The 16,508-nt window shown below is 38.8% G+C and overlaps 1 protein-coding gene across 6 annotated transcripts in view; it reads left to right on the top strand.

Moving 5' to 3' along the window:
* The window catches only part of Anapc1 (anaphase promoting complex subunit 1), a 94,417-nt gene that overhangs the window by 45,791 nt on the left and 32,118 nt on the right, over positions 1-16,508 (top strand). For all 6 annotated transcript variants that reach the window (XM_046462827.2, XM_046462826.2, XM_046462824.2 and 3 more), the window contains 8 exons: positions 2,995-3,069; positions 3,612-3,880; positions 4,975-5,066; positions 5,799-5,947; positions 10,690-10,768; positions 11,111-11,147; positions 11,240-11,310; positions 13,580-13,758. In XM_046462827.2, the coding sequence (XP_046318783.1) occupies positions 2,995-3,069; positions 3,612-3,880; positions 4,975-5,066; positions 5,799-5,947; positions 10,690-10,768; positions 11,111-11,147; positions 11,240-11,310; positions 13,580-13,758 (951 nt within the window). The remainder of the gene's footprint in view (positions 1-2,994; positions 3,070-3,611; positions 3,881-4,974; positions 5,067-5,798; positions 5,948-10,689; positions 10,769-11,110; positions 11,148-11,239; positions 11,311-13,579; positions 13,759-16,508) is intronic.

The following is a 16,508-nucleotide window of genomic DNA, read 5'->3' as shown; positions in this document are numbered from 1 at the left end:
TATGATCACTAGTAAAATGTTATTGAGTTTATAATGTGTTAAAGCACATTTGACTATTTCTCATTTCATTTTAAAATGCCTGCTTGTTATGTTAGGATTAGTAGTAGTCTTGGTTTTGTTAGTCAAGCAGCTAAATCATAGAGAGATGACAGACCTGTGATTTGTTCAAAGCCGGGACTAGGCTGTGCTTCTGACTCTTGGCTTAATGTTCTTTTCTGAAGGCAAGACTGTCTTTACACATGCACTTGAGGAGGAGGGTTGATTTCTGGGGGATTGGCAGTCTTGGCCTGGGTATTGACCCCACTATGGGCATAAGACTGGATGCCTCACCTCTCACTGGGATTGGTCTTAGGCTCTTTGTAGGTATTTGAGAACCCTTCAGTGTGGTACCTTTAGTATGGGCGTTTCCTTCCACTTGAGATTACTCCCAGGATAGCCCTGCCCGGGTCACTCTGAAGAAGTCACTTTAGAGCACACTTACCTTGGTTCAGGCCAGTTAGCTGTGTCCAACTATACATTTTAGCCTTGGGCTAGCAAACCCATTAAAAAAATCATGTGCTTATTGAGGAAAATTTGGAATATGAAGGAATTAAGAAGAAAATAATAATTATATTTTGTTACTCAGAAATAACCACTCTAGGGGCTGAGATTGTGGCCAGTGGTAGCACACTTGCCTAGCATGTGTGAGGCACTGGGTTTGATTCTCAGCACCACATATAAACAAATAAATGAATAAAGGTCCATCAATAACTAATAAAAAAAAAAAAGAAATAGCCACTCTAAACATTTTGATGTTGGTTGTTAGATTAAATGCTGTAAGTGGAAATTTCCCACATCTTTAAAAATCATTCACAAAAGTCCCTTCATTTGTATTTAGTTATGATAATGTGGTTTTATTGTAACTAAGAGCTAGAAGTTAAGCATTATTGAGTCCTTTTTTTCTTATTATGAGTAATTTGCACGCATCATTTTCCACATAAATCTATACCCACACCCCTAGGGATTTCTTAGAGAATGTCCACTCGGTGTTCTTGCCGGGGTCAGCCAGGCACCTGTTCTGCCTTGTTGGTTATGTGTGTTGGTGAACCTTTGCCAGCTTCCTTTGAGATTTTGTCTGATTTCTGTGTAAGTAACTGTGAAGTTTTTTTCTCAGATTTGCAGTCATTTATAATTCTTAGGTTTTGATCTGCAGTTCATTTCCTTTGCCTGTGTTTGTCTCTGCTCAGCCCAGCAGCCAAATCAGTCCTGTCTGATGAGGTCAGGTCATGCTAGTCACTCTGCCAGAATTCTCCAGTGGCTTCCCATCTCGTTCAGAATAAAAGCCAGAGGCCTACAAGTTGCCCTCTGACTCAGCCCTCTCTTACCTCCCTGTCTCCTCCTTTCTTATCTCTGCCCGGCGTACATTATCCCAGCCACACTAACCTCCCTTCTGTTCTCTGAGCATTCCCCTGTGTTCTACCTCAGGCTCTTTGAACTTGTAGTTACTGCTACAGAAAATGCCTCCCCGAGGCAAGACGCTCAGGTCTTTATTAGATGGCACCTCACTGTGGCCATGCTGGCTACTCCATGTACAATTGCACCCCCTCCATTTGCCTGGGAGCAGCTAAATATACTATATATTTAACTTATTTATTTTTTGTGTGTCCCTTCTCCCTCCACTGGAGTATAAATTCTAGAGAGGTGAAGGTTTTTGTGTAGCTTTGCTTACTGCTCTCTCCCCAGGGCCCATGGTAGTGGCATGGCTGGATGCTCAATGAAATTTGTTGAATTGATGTCCTGGATACTGTTGTTAAGAGTTTATGTTTGGGGGCTGGGGATGTGGCTCAAGCGGTAGTGCACTCGCCTGGCATGCGTGCGGCCCGGGTTCGATCCTCAGCACCACATACAAAGAAAGATGTTGTGTCCGCCGAAAACTAAAAAATAAATATTAAAAAAAAATTCTCTTAAAAAAGAAAAGAGTTTATGTTTGTTGTGGCATATGAAAATACTGCCCTTTGCAATTTACTTCAAAATTATCTTACTGTGAAAAAACGTACAGTTTTCTTTTATTCTCAGCAATTGTGGTAAAACTGCCTACCTTATCCCCAATATTCCATACCTTATTACATAAGAAAAGATTAGAAAGATAATTCTACATTGTGAATGAGTGCACTTCAGCTTTTTGTCATTTTAAATGTGAAAATTGTTGAAAAGAAATTATTTTTATAGAGTGGTGCCCCAGTGTGTGGCAGAGAACTAGTTCTCCCCATATTCCCCTGTTGTGGGAGGACTGATCGTTGCCCGTTTTCTTGTGTAAAGAAGGACGTGGCTCTCTGACTGACTTATTGCATAATGGTGTCAAAAAAGGAAGAGGAAAATTGAAAATTATTGTTGCTGTTTTTTCAAATAGATGTAGTCTTAGTATGTGCCAAGGCTGGCCCGAACTCCTGGGCTCCAATGGTCCTCCTGCCCAGCCTCCTGAGTAGCTGGGATCACAGGTGCACACCAAGTGGCTGTGACATGTATTTATAGGACTGCAGAGTTAAACCCTGTCCTCTTTTGTTCTCAGAGTCAGAGCTCAGGATAAAGAGGTCCTCCTTGGCGAGTGGTTTTCATCTTGCTTTGTTCACTTTGCCCTTGCTGGGGCGGAGCGTGCAGCCTTCTGCCAGTGCCTCGTTTTGTAATTTTGGCCTGTCCTCCCTGGGGATGTACCTGGAGCGCTTGCTGTACTGCAGGTGTGATGGGTCTGTCATCACACGAGTGGGAGAGGAGAGGACATGGCATTGAGTGCTGCCAGCCCAGGCGCTGCACTCGGTGCTGCCGCATGTGATGGATCTCAGCTTCACTAGGACCTAGGACAAAGATAATTGTACCATAATTTTCCATGTGGAAAAATGAGTTTTGGTGGCTTTCCTCAGTTTTAATAAATAGCAGAACTGATTCTGAATCTTTTAAATTGGTTAGTTGACTAATATGTTTATGATTTTTGTCTTCTTTTTTGGGGCTGTTTTCTAGTTTGACTTTGAAGGGTCACTTTCTCCAGTCATTGCACCCAAAAAAGCAAGGCCTTCTGAGACTGGATCTGATGATGTAAGCATTATTATTTCTTTCTAATATAAAGTAATCAGTGGATGATTGTACTGGTTTCCCACTTCTGTGGTATTCCTATTTGTCTGTATTTCCAGCATATTTTGCTTAGTTTATTTTAATAATGAATAATAGTTATTTGGAAGAGAAGGATTTGTTCTGTTTCTGGTGGTCATTTATTTACTTTTCCTCATTCACCATCTAAACATGTGTATTGATGTGTGATTTCAGTGTGAACTTACAGATATTTTATTGTCAGTGTTTTACTGGTCACCTAAAGTGATCACTTCCCTTTTTATGCATTAGTTCTCTAACTGGACTCTTAAATACACCAGATTCCATGTTGTCTGGAAATGGCGTGGCTGTTTTGTAGTTGTTCTCCTTTCTTAGTGCTGTGATGTTTTAAAAGTTTTTTTTCTTATTTCTATATTGACCTATGTGAAGATGAAACTTGAATTTTTTGAAGTGGATGTGGTTTTCTTTTTTAATAATGACATTATAAAAAGATATCATTGTATTAACAATATTCTTTTTATTTTTCTTAGGACTGGGAATATTTAGTAAATTCAGACTACCACCAGAATGTTGAGTCTCATCTTTTGAACAGATTTTTATGTTTGAGTTCTTTGGAAGGTTCAAGAGTGAAGGATGAAGATTTCTCACAGAACCTTAGTCTGGATTCTTCTACCCTTCTCTTTCCTCATATACCTGCAATTTTTTTTGTTCTTCACCTGGTCTATGAGGAGCTTAAATTGAATACCCTAATGGGTGAAGGAATTTGTTCCCTAGTTGAACTTCTTGTTCAGTTGGCAAGGTAAATATTGTTTGTGTGTTAGAAACAGCCTTGAGGTCCTTAGGTGACTTATTTTCTACGTTACCATTAGGAACCTTGTTAAGTTTCTGAAATTTACCTTCTTAGGCAACTAGAGCATTTTCTGTAAACCATAGAATTGTGTGAAGATACTGGTTGAGTAAGTGCCTATGGACCATAGTGGGATTTTTAGTTTTTGTCACAAGATCAGCAGAAAATCACAAGAAAATGGGGATGACCATTTTTGAGAGTAGGTGTCCTTCCTGTTACAGTGAGGAAGAAACTGTCAAATGTTTGTCAGCCGTGGGCTCTTTGTGCAGGTTTAGCTTGTTGCAGTCCAGGGCCTTTCGTGAGTTTCAGGCACTCCTAGTGGACCCAGGTGGCTCTCCTAGTGGATTTCAGCAGACTTTGTGGCTCCTTGTGTTTGGCTCTGAATTCCAAAGGTCACACTTGGGTGTTGTTTGAGCCCTTTTGACCCTTAGTGAGAGAGAAGGTAAAATTGATATTTCCACCTTAGAGTTAAAGAATATAGCACATTTGCTGCTTTGTATGATCTTCTTTGAGATCATGAAATTTTTTTTCTGAGATGTGACAGTTTTAATTGCTGTCAGTTTCACTTATAACAAATCATTATTGTCATGAAAATTCTTTTGTAATTAATTAATTCCCAAACCCCAATCATGCTCTCTGAAATCAGTGGCATTTTTATAGTGTTTGACAATTTATAAGGTATTTTTTCACATACGTTCTTATTTAATTGTCAGAGCCTTGGAGTATGTTAGCTAGTGTTTCCCACTGTGTAGGAGAAAACTCTGAAGTTTAGGGAGATAATGTGGTGGAGGTCACACAGCTGTCCCAGAGGGGCAGGAGCCTGGAGTGGTGTTCTGTAGTTTCACCTCCATGAAATGTACCTAGCAAAATGGGCTTGTGTTGCATTGTCACTCTGGGTGCCTCAGAGCCCAGAAACACTGAGACTCTAAATTGGATTATCTTCTGTGGCATAAGCACATTTTTAAATTGAAAATTTCCACTGATGAATTCTAACTCCGTAGGGGGAAAGTGCTGTACCTTCTTCTATATATTTGCTTATGTTTTAGGGACTTGCAGTTGGGGCCCTATGTCGATCATTACTACAGAGACTATCCCATGCTTGTCAACACTACTGGACAGGTGTGCACAATTGATCAAGGTAAGCGTTGGTGCCAGTAAAGATGCTCTGAACTGTGTGGTGGCGTTTGCTTGTGTCTTTCTCAGTGAATGGCAGAGGATGTATTTCTTACCACCAGCCCAGGGCCATGACTTTTCACCAGGCAGACTTTAATTTGTAGTATTCAATCCCTGACTGGTCATAAGTCATAACCTCTTCAGCATATAAAGAAAACTTCACCCTCCCTATGGAGTCTGAATGGCGGAAACTTGGAGAGTTTCTGGTACTTGGGATGCTCCAACCTGGACCTGTGTTATCCTACTAGTAGCCACTAGCCATGTTATTTGAATTTAATAATAAAAATACATACAAACGTATGTGTGTATATATATGTATAAGCTGCACTAGCCATGCTTCAAATACTCACATTGGGCTGGTGCCCATCATGTTGGACAGCAAGATGAAAATGTCCTACATTATCACCTTGAGCTAATGGGACTTAGCAGGGCCTCAATTCTTAGATTAGAGGTGGATCCTTGATATCTCTTGTGTTTTCTCACCTTTAGGGTTAGGCCAAAAAGTTTTAGTTAGACATTTTTATATAGTATAGTAAAGTAGTCACTTGTTTACTGTGACAGAAAACATGAGGCATTTTGGAGAACATGGAGAAATGTTGTTTCAAGATGACATGTACTGTTGATTGTTTTTCTTTTAGAGTAAAGTAGTATTGTCTTAATGTATTCTTGTATTATATTTATTTATTTAATTTTAAAGGTCAAACAGGATTTATGCATCATCCATCATTTTTCACTTCTGAACCACCAAGCATCTACCAGTGGGTGAGCTCTTGTCTGAAGGGCGAGGGAATGCCCCCCTACCCGTACCTTCCTGGAATCTGTGAACGAAGCAGACTTGTTGTCTTGGTATGTATGTAGAGTGCTGCCTGTCTTGTTGGATTGTTTTTTTTTTTTTTCTTTTAAATTAAATTTAAAAATTACATAGTAAAATGAACTTTTTCTTCCTGTGTACAGTTTTTGAATTTTAGCATATCATTACCATTGTCATCAGGGTAGAGAATGTTTGCACCAGTCCCCCAAAAGGTCCCTCACAGTATTTTTCTTTCTGGAGATGGCATCTTGCTATGTTGGCCATGCTGGCATTGGACTGGCGATTCCTCTGCATCAGCCTCCTGAGCAGCTGAGATCAGACACACACCACCTTACCCAGCTTTCCTCGTGATTTTGAGATCATTCAAGTCATCACCTTTATCACCAGTTATTGCATTGTCACCATTGTCGCACTCTCTTGCTGATTTGCAGCCTGTCATGTTGCTGTACCTCGGTTTTCTCTTGAGGATAGTTGGATTGGTTCCAGTTGTTAGCAATTGTAAGTACAGCTGCTGTGAGCTGCCACATAGAGCCTTTTGGGTGAGTGTAAGTTTTCATTTCTTTAGGGTAGGTCCCTAGGAGTGGGACTGATGGGTCATAGAGTAAGTGTATTCTTGTGGTTTTTTTTTAAAAAACTGTCAACTGTTTTCCAGAGTGGCTATTCCCACCAACAGCATTTATGAGACTATTTCTTTGACTCTTGTCAGTATTTGGTATTGTCCCTGTTTTTAGTTTTTGTCATTCTAATAGCTGTGTAGTGTTGTCTCTCTTTCTCTCTCTCCTTTTTTTTTTTTTTTGGCCTTCCTTTAATGGATGTCATGATATTTTGAATTTTAGATGTGAGATTTTTATTTTTTGCAGATACTTTCTCACTTGTCTTGTCTCATCATTCTCTTAATGCTTTTTCCCCACAAAAAAATGTTAAAGCCATTTTACCAGGTTTTTTTTTTGTTTGTTTTTGTTTTTGCATGGGGTTGGAGAGATATTGCTTTTGGTATTATATCTAAGAATTTTTAAATTTGAGTTCAGGCCCTGAAGATGTGTTTTCTTATGGAGTTTTTTGAGGTTCATATTTTACATTTAGATCTCTAATTTCTTGTGTTAATTTTATATAAGGTGTGACGTTTGGGTCAAGGTGTTCATTATCTTTTTGGATATCCAGTTCTTGGACACCATTTGTTGAATGACACCATTTTTGTACTTTCATCAAAAATTAGTTGGCCTCGTCCTGTACTTCTTTTTCTAGATCATTGATCTCTGTGACTGTCCACACTGCCTTGATTATTGTAGCTTTGTAGTTAGCCTTGAAATTGGTTATTACTACTCCTATTACTCTTTTTAAAAAATTATCTTTACCATTTCAGGTTTTTTTTTAAACTTTTGCATATTATTCTTATAATCACCTTATCTATAGTTACAAAAAAATTCTGTGAACACTTTTTTTAAGGAAATACATCTTTGTTTATTTTTAGAGTTTAGTTTATTTTGAATAGTTAATAAACGTTAACCTCAAACCTTCATTTAGAACTGGAAGGCATTGATGCAAGTGAGTCTTTGGCATGTGTCCTTCTGTTCCTGAAGCTGCAGCAGCTTGCTAAGGGAGGGCCCAGGTGGACCTATGTTGGGGGGTCATCTGAGCTTAAAGGGAACCATGTGCTTTTGTTCCCTCTCCCAAATTAGCAGACTGCAAATGTCCTGGCACCCTCCCTACCCTTTTCTTTTATGTTCTTGAAAAGTGCTTCCCAAGCCTACATGTAGACTGTTTTTTTTTTTTTTTTTTTTTTTTTTTAAATAGCATTGGCTAAATATGCATATCATTTTAACCATTTTTAAGTGTACAGTTTAGTGGCATTAAATATGTTCACATTGTTATGTAATCAACAGCACCCATACCCAGAATTTTTTTATCCTGCCTAAAGTAAATTAGGTAACTGTCATACAATAGCTTCCCCTTCCCACTCTTCTCAGTCCCTGGTGACCTCCTTTCTGTTTCTGTGAATTTTTCTGTTTGTCCTTTTTTTTCTGGCTTATTTCACTTAGCATATTGTTTTTTAGGTTCATCTGTGTTCTAGCATGAACTAAATTACATTCCTCTTTAGGCTGAGTAGTATTCTGTTGCATAGAGGTACCACAGTTCATGTTTTCTTCTGCAGATAGCCACTTGGGTAGTGTAGACACTTGGGTAGTGTCTGCCTTTTGGCTATTTGGCTAATGCTGCACTGAGCCAGGGATATACAAGTGTCTGTTCAAGTCTGTGCCTTCAGTTTTCAGGATGTACCCCTGGGAGTGGAGCTGCTGGGTCAGGAGAGTAAAATGTTTGACTTCTTTACAGTGGCTCTGTGTGTGTGTGTGTGTGTGTGTGTGTATATATGTATATTAGTTGTAGGTGGACACAATATCTTTATTTTTATGTGGTGCTGAGGATCAATCCCGGTGCCTCACACATTCGAGGCAGGTGCTGTACCACTGAGGTACAGCACCAGCCCACAGGGGCTGCACTTTTTATATTTTCACCAGCAATGCAGGAGGGAGGGGTCTAATTTACCCACATGCTTGCCAATCCATAATTTCCACCTGTGTTTTTAAAATTGCAGCCATCCTCCTAGGTGTGAAATGGTGTCCCATTGTAGTTCCCTAGTGACTGGCGATATTGAGCATATTTTCATGTGCTTTTTCTAATTTATAGATCTTCTTTGAAGAAGTGTCTGTTTAAGTCCTTTGACCATTTATTTTTTTAGTTGGATCTGGACACAATATCCTTATTTATTTATTTTTTATGTAGTGCTGAGGATGGAACCCAATGCCTCACACTTGCAAGGCAGGCACTCTGCCCCTGAGCTACAGCCCCAGCCCTCCTTTGACCACTTCTGAGTTGTGTTTTTGTTGTTGTGGAGGTCTTACATGCTGGATGTGATCCCAATCCCATTCTCCATCTGCAGGTGTGCTGTTGTCCTGGCGGTTGTCCTTTTCCGGTGTTCTCGGTGCTCAGCTTGCCTCTCTGGGCTTCCATCTTCACATTGTTTGTACTCCTGGCATTACTACCTAACTTGCCAGCTCACAGACCCATGACATTTTAAATAAGAATATTAAAAAATATATCGACAGTTTTTGTTGATGGGCTTTGACTTTGTCATGAGTTTATTTGCTTTAGTGTTTTTGATTCGATGTTTGGGTGAGGAGATATTTGCAATAACTTGTACAAGACCCTTCCAGCTTGTGGCTCTTGGTTATCGAGTCTCACCGTGGAGATGGTGGAGTCCGTTTACCATCTATTGAGATGAGGGAAGGGAAAGGAAGGAAGTAATCTAATTTTATCAGGAGTCTTTGTATTCAAGGAACTTTGTTTTATCATTTAATACACCTGATTTATCTCTACTTTGATATTTTTGAATAATGTAATCTCAGCTAAAAAAACAGATTAAAAAATATACTTTTATCATAGGCTAAATATTCTTTACTTTAAAGTGATTCCCCCCCCATATCTTATGTTCCTTTTCTCCTTTTTTTTTTTTTTTTAATTTTTTATTGTTGGCTGTTCAAAACATTACATAGTTCTTGATATATCATATTTCACAATTTGATTCAAGTGGGTTATGAGCTCCCATTTTTACCCCATATACAGATTGCAGAATCACATCAGTTACACATCCATTGATTTACATATTGCCATACTAGTGTCTGTTGTATTCTGCTGCCTTCCTTTTCTCCTTAAAGCAAATACTGATATAGCTCTTTGAGGTTTAGAGTGACAGTGTGGAGATTCTTAGTGAGTAGATGTATTTTGGCCCAGTAGTTAATCCAAAATGGATTTGAGGTAATTAAATTTTAAAAATCTGTGTGTCGTAATACATTGACTTGACAAAGCAGTATAAACCTTCTTTGTTTCTTCTGTTTTTTTTTTTTTTTTTTTGGTGAGCAGAGGCCTTATATATTAAATAATTACCTTCCTCTAGAGGATGACCTTGATTATTTGAATTAGTATGCAAATTTATTTGAGTACTGTTTATAAGTAAATATAATGTTTTAATGTTAAAGCCTAGATGAGATACTTCTAGATGCTTATTAAATATGACTAGAGTTATCTGTTCAGATGACTTGGAACAGGTGTTGGGGAGAATTTGGAACAACTGAACCCTTGTACTTTGTTGATGGGACAGCAAAAATGGTGCAGCATTTTGGAAAACTGGCAGTTTCTTTTAAAGTTTAACCTGTACATACCACAAGACAAAACAGTCCTACTTTTGGGTATTTACCTCTGTATGAGAAATGAAAACATGTGCTTGCACTTAATCGAATACTTAAAGCAGTTTTTCTCATATCTGTTATGAACTGGAAACAACCCAAGTGTCCCTTGGTTTTCAGTAGGTAAGCAGAATTTGGTGTATCTGTATAATGGCATACTCCTTAGCAGCGACAGGAGCAAACCACTGACACAGTAATGTGTTTGTGTGCCATCTTGCCCACGTGGGGCCCAGAGGACCACGTGGACTATGATCCCTTCTATATCATGTGGTAGGGCGGACAGGACTGTGGGGCAAGGAACAGCTGAGCAGTTTCCAGGGAAGGTGTAGTTGACAAGAAGGGGCAGAAGGAGCGTTCTGGTGTGGTGCAGATATTCCATATTGTGAGTCAGATTGGCGCTGTGGTTGTATAACATCTGTTCAAACTTATAGCGTTGCACACCTGAAATGGATGAATTTCCTACCTTATGATTTTTCCTAATTATATTTCAGTGGTTTAAAAAAATAACCGTTTCTTGTTTTTTTTTTTTAATACAGAGTGTTGCACTCTACATCCTTGGTGATGAGAGCTCTGTTTCTGAGGAGGCCTCGCAATATTTATCCAAAATAACTTTAGGTAAGTTGGTATAAAACAGGCCTATGAAAATAAACTTTTATAAATGTGAATACTGGAATTGAAATAAAATGTTCATAAGCATTTGCTTTAGAGGCTGTCTTGCCTCTGGTACTTTTCTAGTTTATATTCCATAAGTGATTTTTCAGATACCAGAATTACTTAGAATCTGGCAAATCTTTTATTTTCAGTGTGTCTAAAAAGGACTATGTTAGCCTCAAGGAAGACATTAAACTTTGGCTTTGCCATAGTACTGTGCATTTTATTATTTTATGAGTGGTTTGTTTGTGAATTCTCATTTCCAGAATGATTATCAAAATAAAATTTTATTTTATTGTCTTTTAGCTCCCCAAAAGTCACAAGTGGACCAAGAAGAAAACAGGTTTTTTATTCTGTTTGAACTTTTGTGTTTAAATTTAAAACAGTATTGTTTTACTGTTCTATTTAATAACTTGGCTTTTTCTTCTCTTACAGTTTTAGTTTCCGTCATGCTACATCAGTTTCTAGCTTAGCTGAAAAGTTAGTTGTCTGGATGACAAGTGTAGGTAAGAACCCCGCTGTTACCCCCCTGACTGATCCTGCATCCCCCAAGCCTGCTGGGACTGGGGCAGGAGGGAGGGGCTCTGGCTTTAGGGCAGGTCTTGGATTGTGATTGCGCTTCTACAGGCCTGCTTCCTTTGCTGGTGATTTCACCATCTCTGCGTCAGAATAACTGGGGGACCTGCTTTTTATCGTCAGTGCCTTGAAGTCCTCATTATTCACTGTGGGCCAGTTGAGGCTGTATCTGTGGAAACTTCAACCACTGTTCGTTCAAACTTGAAGCCTTGTGATACTCTGGTATCAGAAATAGGTATTTCTGGCAAAGTCTGAAATTAATTGTATAAATGGTATAGAGAATGCTTTTGAAGGATGAAGGCTGAAGATTTTAGGTACCATGATGACATTCTCTGGAAAAGAGGAAAGAGTTCTGTATTTTCTGTTCCCCAAATCTGTGTTTCTAGGTTTTAAATTAACTAAAATACTAAAGAAGTGTTTTCAGAAACAATTGGAAAAAAACAAATTAATAATTGCTGATATGAGTATATGATTAAAAATATATGAGGGTGTCATATAGAGTTCTGTGTTAAAAAATAGTGCTTTAGTGAATTTTTCAGATGTTTCTGAAATCTTTTTATTTTTTTGGTTGTGCTGGAGATTGAATCCAGGGCCTTGTGCATGCAAGGAAAGGACTCTTACAACTGAGCTGTAGCTCTAGACTGATGTTTCTGAATTCATATCTGAACTATATTCTAAATGAAGTTTTCTGGTTTTGTTTTTTTTCCCAATATTGGAGATTGGACACAGGGCCATCCTTCCTGGTGGTTTTTTATATTTTTTCATTTTGAAAATGAAAGTAATTGTTTTAGACTTTACATATAGGATACTTATGCCAGAAAATATTGGCTGAGTTCTGTCTGTATCATCTAATGTTTAGTGAAAGTGTTATTCTCATATAAGGAAACATTTTTCATTTCAATATTGATCAACTTTCTAAACCATGAATAATGCATAGCTTTATAAAATTTAGAAACTCACTATGAGAAAAGTAGTTTGCATTAGTCTGAGGATTCAAAAAATTAAATATGAAGTATGTTATAAAAGATTGTGAAATATGTATGTTTAATTTAGAGAATTAACCTGAAAGCAAGTATTGTTATCCTTATCATGAAGCTTTGATGGGAGGTAACATTGACATGGAGTTGAGGGTCCTGCTTTCTGCTGCTGGGTGGAACCCTCCACACTTCACTACCCACCTACCTATCTGCTACCTTCCCCTGCTTTTCTTCATAGTTCTGTAGTTTTTTGCGAGAGCGGGGGCGGGGGCTGGTGGGCCCTGGGGATTGAACTCAGGGGCACTTGACCACTGAGCCACATCTCCAGCCCTATTTTGTATTTTATTTAGAGGCAGGGTCTCACTGAGTTGCTTAGCACCATGCTTTTGCGGAGGCTGGCTTTGAACTTGCAATTCTTCTGCCTCAGCTTCCCAAGCTGCTGGGATTACAGGCACGTGCCACCATGCCCGGCTTCTGCATTTTTATGTGTTGCTTTGTATGGTATGTTATTGAACCTTATGTAAATATGTAGATATGTGTGTTTTGTCTTTTTTCCTTCAGTCAACATTATTTCTCAAATATTCACCCATGCTAACTCCTGTAGCAGTGCCTGGAGTCATTCTATGGCAACATACAGTAGAACTTGGCCCTTCCCCCCATCCCTTTTTTGCCATAGTGACACAGTGTTGCTGTTGAGAATTTTTATACTTGTTTGTGGGTGCACAAGTCCTCTAGATTCTGTCTGGCTGTTGGTGGCCTAAACCGGGTGGACCTCACTACATTACTGGTTGTAATAGTTGATACAACATGGGCTGCGGGTGAGAATTCCTGGTGCTCGCTGGCACTTAGTATGGATTGACTTCAGGATTCTCAAGGAAGAGTGAGATCATATTTGCCAGTGGTTTCAATTGCATTACCCTGACCACTCTGTAGGCAGAGTGTCTCTTTTCATGTGTGTTGACCATTTGTGTTTCCTCTGCTGGGAAATGGCTTTGGTCCTTTGTGGTTTTCCTATTGGATTGTCTGTGTTTTTCCTCAGGCTTTTAGGCATTATCTTTGGTATCAAGTCAAGCCATTAGTGTAGGAGTAAGATGAATAAAATGAATTTCTTTTCTTCCTGTCAGGATAGAAGTGTATTATCCAGTCAGAGGATAAGTGGCAATTGGGAAAGTAGCAGTTCTGAATCACCACTGTCCCTTGTTCTCCCTTCCTTTCACCATAGGATTCACTCAGAGAGATTTGGAAACTCTTCCCTTTGGAGTTGCTCTTCCCATCAGAGACGCAATTTATCACTGTCGTGAGCAGCCAGCGTCAGACTGGCCAGAAGCTGTCTGTCTCTTGATTGGACGCCAGGATCTTTCCAAGCAGGCTTGTGAAGGAAACCTACCCAGAGGGAAATCTGTGAGTGGTAACATAGGGCAGTCAAAGTTCAGTTTTAGATTAAAAGAAAATCAAAGTAGAAATGTTTTTTAAAATTTTTTTTACATTTTTTTGCTGCAAATATATTTTTAATTTGTCTTTTACATGCCAGGTGGGGTTTATTATTAAATACATCTTATTGATTGTAAATTGGGCACTGGAGCAGGAGATTTTGTGGCTGTTCTGTCTTGCCTAGACCTTTTTACTTGAGTCAGGATAGGCACTGAATCAGTAGGTGATCACCATGACTGTTTCCCTGTTTGTACTCAAATTAGTCATTAGCCACTTCATGATTATTGTATAGGAAAAATGAGAACAAGTGTTTCCTGAACTTAGTTACTATATCACTTTTGTTTCTCATACTTTCTGATGTGTTGAATGTCCCTTTAAGTAGGTATAAATATATCTTTTAAATTAATAAAACTGAAGCCCCAGGAAAAGATTTTTTTTCTTTACTAGAGTTGAGAAGATGTCTTAAGTTACCCTTCATGAAATATTGCCCTTCAGTCTTTTTTTTTTTTTTTTTTAAAGAGAGAGAGAGAGAGAATTTTGATATTTATTTTTTAGTTTTCGGTGGACACAACATCTTTCTTTGTATGTGGTTCTGAGGATCGAACCCGGGCCGCACGCATGCCAGGCGAGCGCACTACCGCTTGAGCCACATCCCCAGCCCTCCCTTCAGTCTTTATCTGCTTAAGAGTAGGTCCTAAGAAGCCTAGAAATGAAATATTTCTTTATATCCAATTATCTTTTATAATCAGCTTCTCTTAGAAATGAAACTTGTAGGTAGCTGTGGTTGTCAGCCATTCATTAATTATATCAAAATAGCTAGTAGGGAAGGTTTTGAATGTTCTTAACACAAAGAAATGATCATGATAGAAATGCTAGCTACTGATCATGCCACAGTGTGTATATGTATTGAAATGTCACATTAAACCCCTAAAATATGAAAAATTATATATCAATTAAAGAATTTACAAGTTTTGTGAGCTCTAGCCATGGCAGAACACTATTAGCATATATGAGATCCTAGGTTTGATCCCTAGTACCATAATAAATAATTAAGAAATGTCTGAAACTTCTAGAACTCTATAGTTAACTTTTTTAAAAATATTTTTTTAGTTGTACTTGGACACATTACCTTTATTTTAATGTGGTGCTAAGGATCGAACCCAGGGCCTTGCACATGCTAGGCAAGCACTCTACTGCTGAGCCACAACCCCAGCCCCTCTAGTTAACTTTTAAAAATAAATAGTACCTCATCAAGGAAGATTCAGGAATGAATCCCCTCCTGGTGACTCATGTCCCTGAGGAAACAGGGGATTTGGCTCATCTCTTAGTAGTGTTGGAATTGTCACATAGAAATTAGTCCATTAGGTCTTGGGCCTTTAATGCGTCTTCAGCGCCTGCGTGAAAACTTACTCCCAACCCCAGAGTTGCCTCAGTCCCGTGCCAGAATGTTTCCTTGGGGATCCCATCTTCAGCAGGGTGCGATACATCTCTTTAAATGTGTACCAAAATATCAGCTCTTAATTGAAGTAGTGTTTGCCCTATTTTAAAACAGGAAACCAATTTTGTTAACAATATGTTCTTTCCCTGACCAAAAATCGTCTTCAGTTTTTTTTTTTTTTTTTTTAATGAGAGGGAGTATTTCATCACCATTAACAATTACTTAAATGTCATCATATGTAATCTCACCCAAATTCAATTTGTTCAGTTATTCCAAGGTACATTTTGTAACATGAGCTATCTGGGCTTGTATTTTCTGGGTAACTCTCACTCCTGACGTACTGTCATGTGTCATCCAACAATGAATGTGTTCTGAGACGTGTCACTAGGCAGTTCTGTTGTAAAACACCTTGGTACTCATGGCCAGTGCCAGTGTTCTCTTAAGGGACTACTGTCTGACTGTGATCTGTTGTAAAGGAGCTGTGCTTATGCAGGGCTTGACTATGGCTTCCTTGAAAATTAAATCCCCCCAGAGCAACCACAGTGAATTGTTATGAACTAACAGTGATAATCTGCTCGTATTGGTTATTTTTTTTTTCATGCTAACATTGTTGCTTCCACATTAAGTGTAGCAAAAGTTTAATAATATTTTCAAGTGAGATTTAATCTTTTGCTAAAGGCTTATAAAACTCTTCTTGGAAGCAAGTGGAGGAATCCCATGTGAATGCATCTTGGTTGTAGTCAGACTGAGTTATAAGAAAGTGTCCACTGGGAATAGTTTCCTTTTTAAAATGGTTAGGGTGTAGATTTTTACAGTTTATTTAGAATTTTTCTGTCTAACTTAAATTTTAAAATTTTCCCTCAGTTCAATAAAGAATGTTACCAAGTAGAGAATCGTGAGTGCAAAGCCAGCCTCAACAAAAGTGAGGTGCTAAGCAGTTCAGTGAGACCCTGTTTCTAAATAAAAATGGTCTGGGGATGTGGCTCAGTAGTTGAGTGCCCCTGAGTTCAATCCCTGGTACACACCCCCATGTCCCCACCCCTGCCAAAAAAAAAAAAAAGAATGTTTCCAAGTAGGCACTATAGTGCTTTTAAAAAAGATTTGAAGGAGCTGGGCATGCCAGTGGCTGGTATGGATCCACTAACTTGGGAAGCTGAGGCGGGAGGATCATTTGAGCTTAGGAGTTCAGGCCAGCCTGGGCAACACGATGTGTACCCAGCCTGGGAACCCACAGTCCTGCTTTGGAAAACTTGTTTACCTGTGCTGGTGTAGTCATGGTGTA

This window comes from Marmota monax, unplaced genomic scaffold, assembly GCF_021218885.2.
Source record: "Marmota monax isolate L192 unplaced genomic scaffold, Marmota_monax_Labrador192_F-V1.1 WCK01_AAM20220418_F8-fsc00245, whole genome shotgun sequence".
NCBI classification, from domain to species: domain Eukaryota; kingdom Metazoa; phylum Chordata; class Mammalia; order Rodentia; family Sciuridae; genus Marmota; species Marmota monax.
Note: the sequence above shows the minus strand (reverse complement) of the source record. Positions and strands in the feature narration are given on the sequence as shown.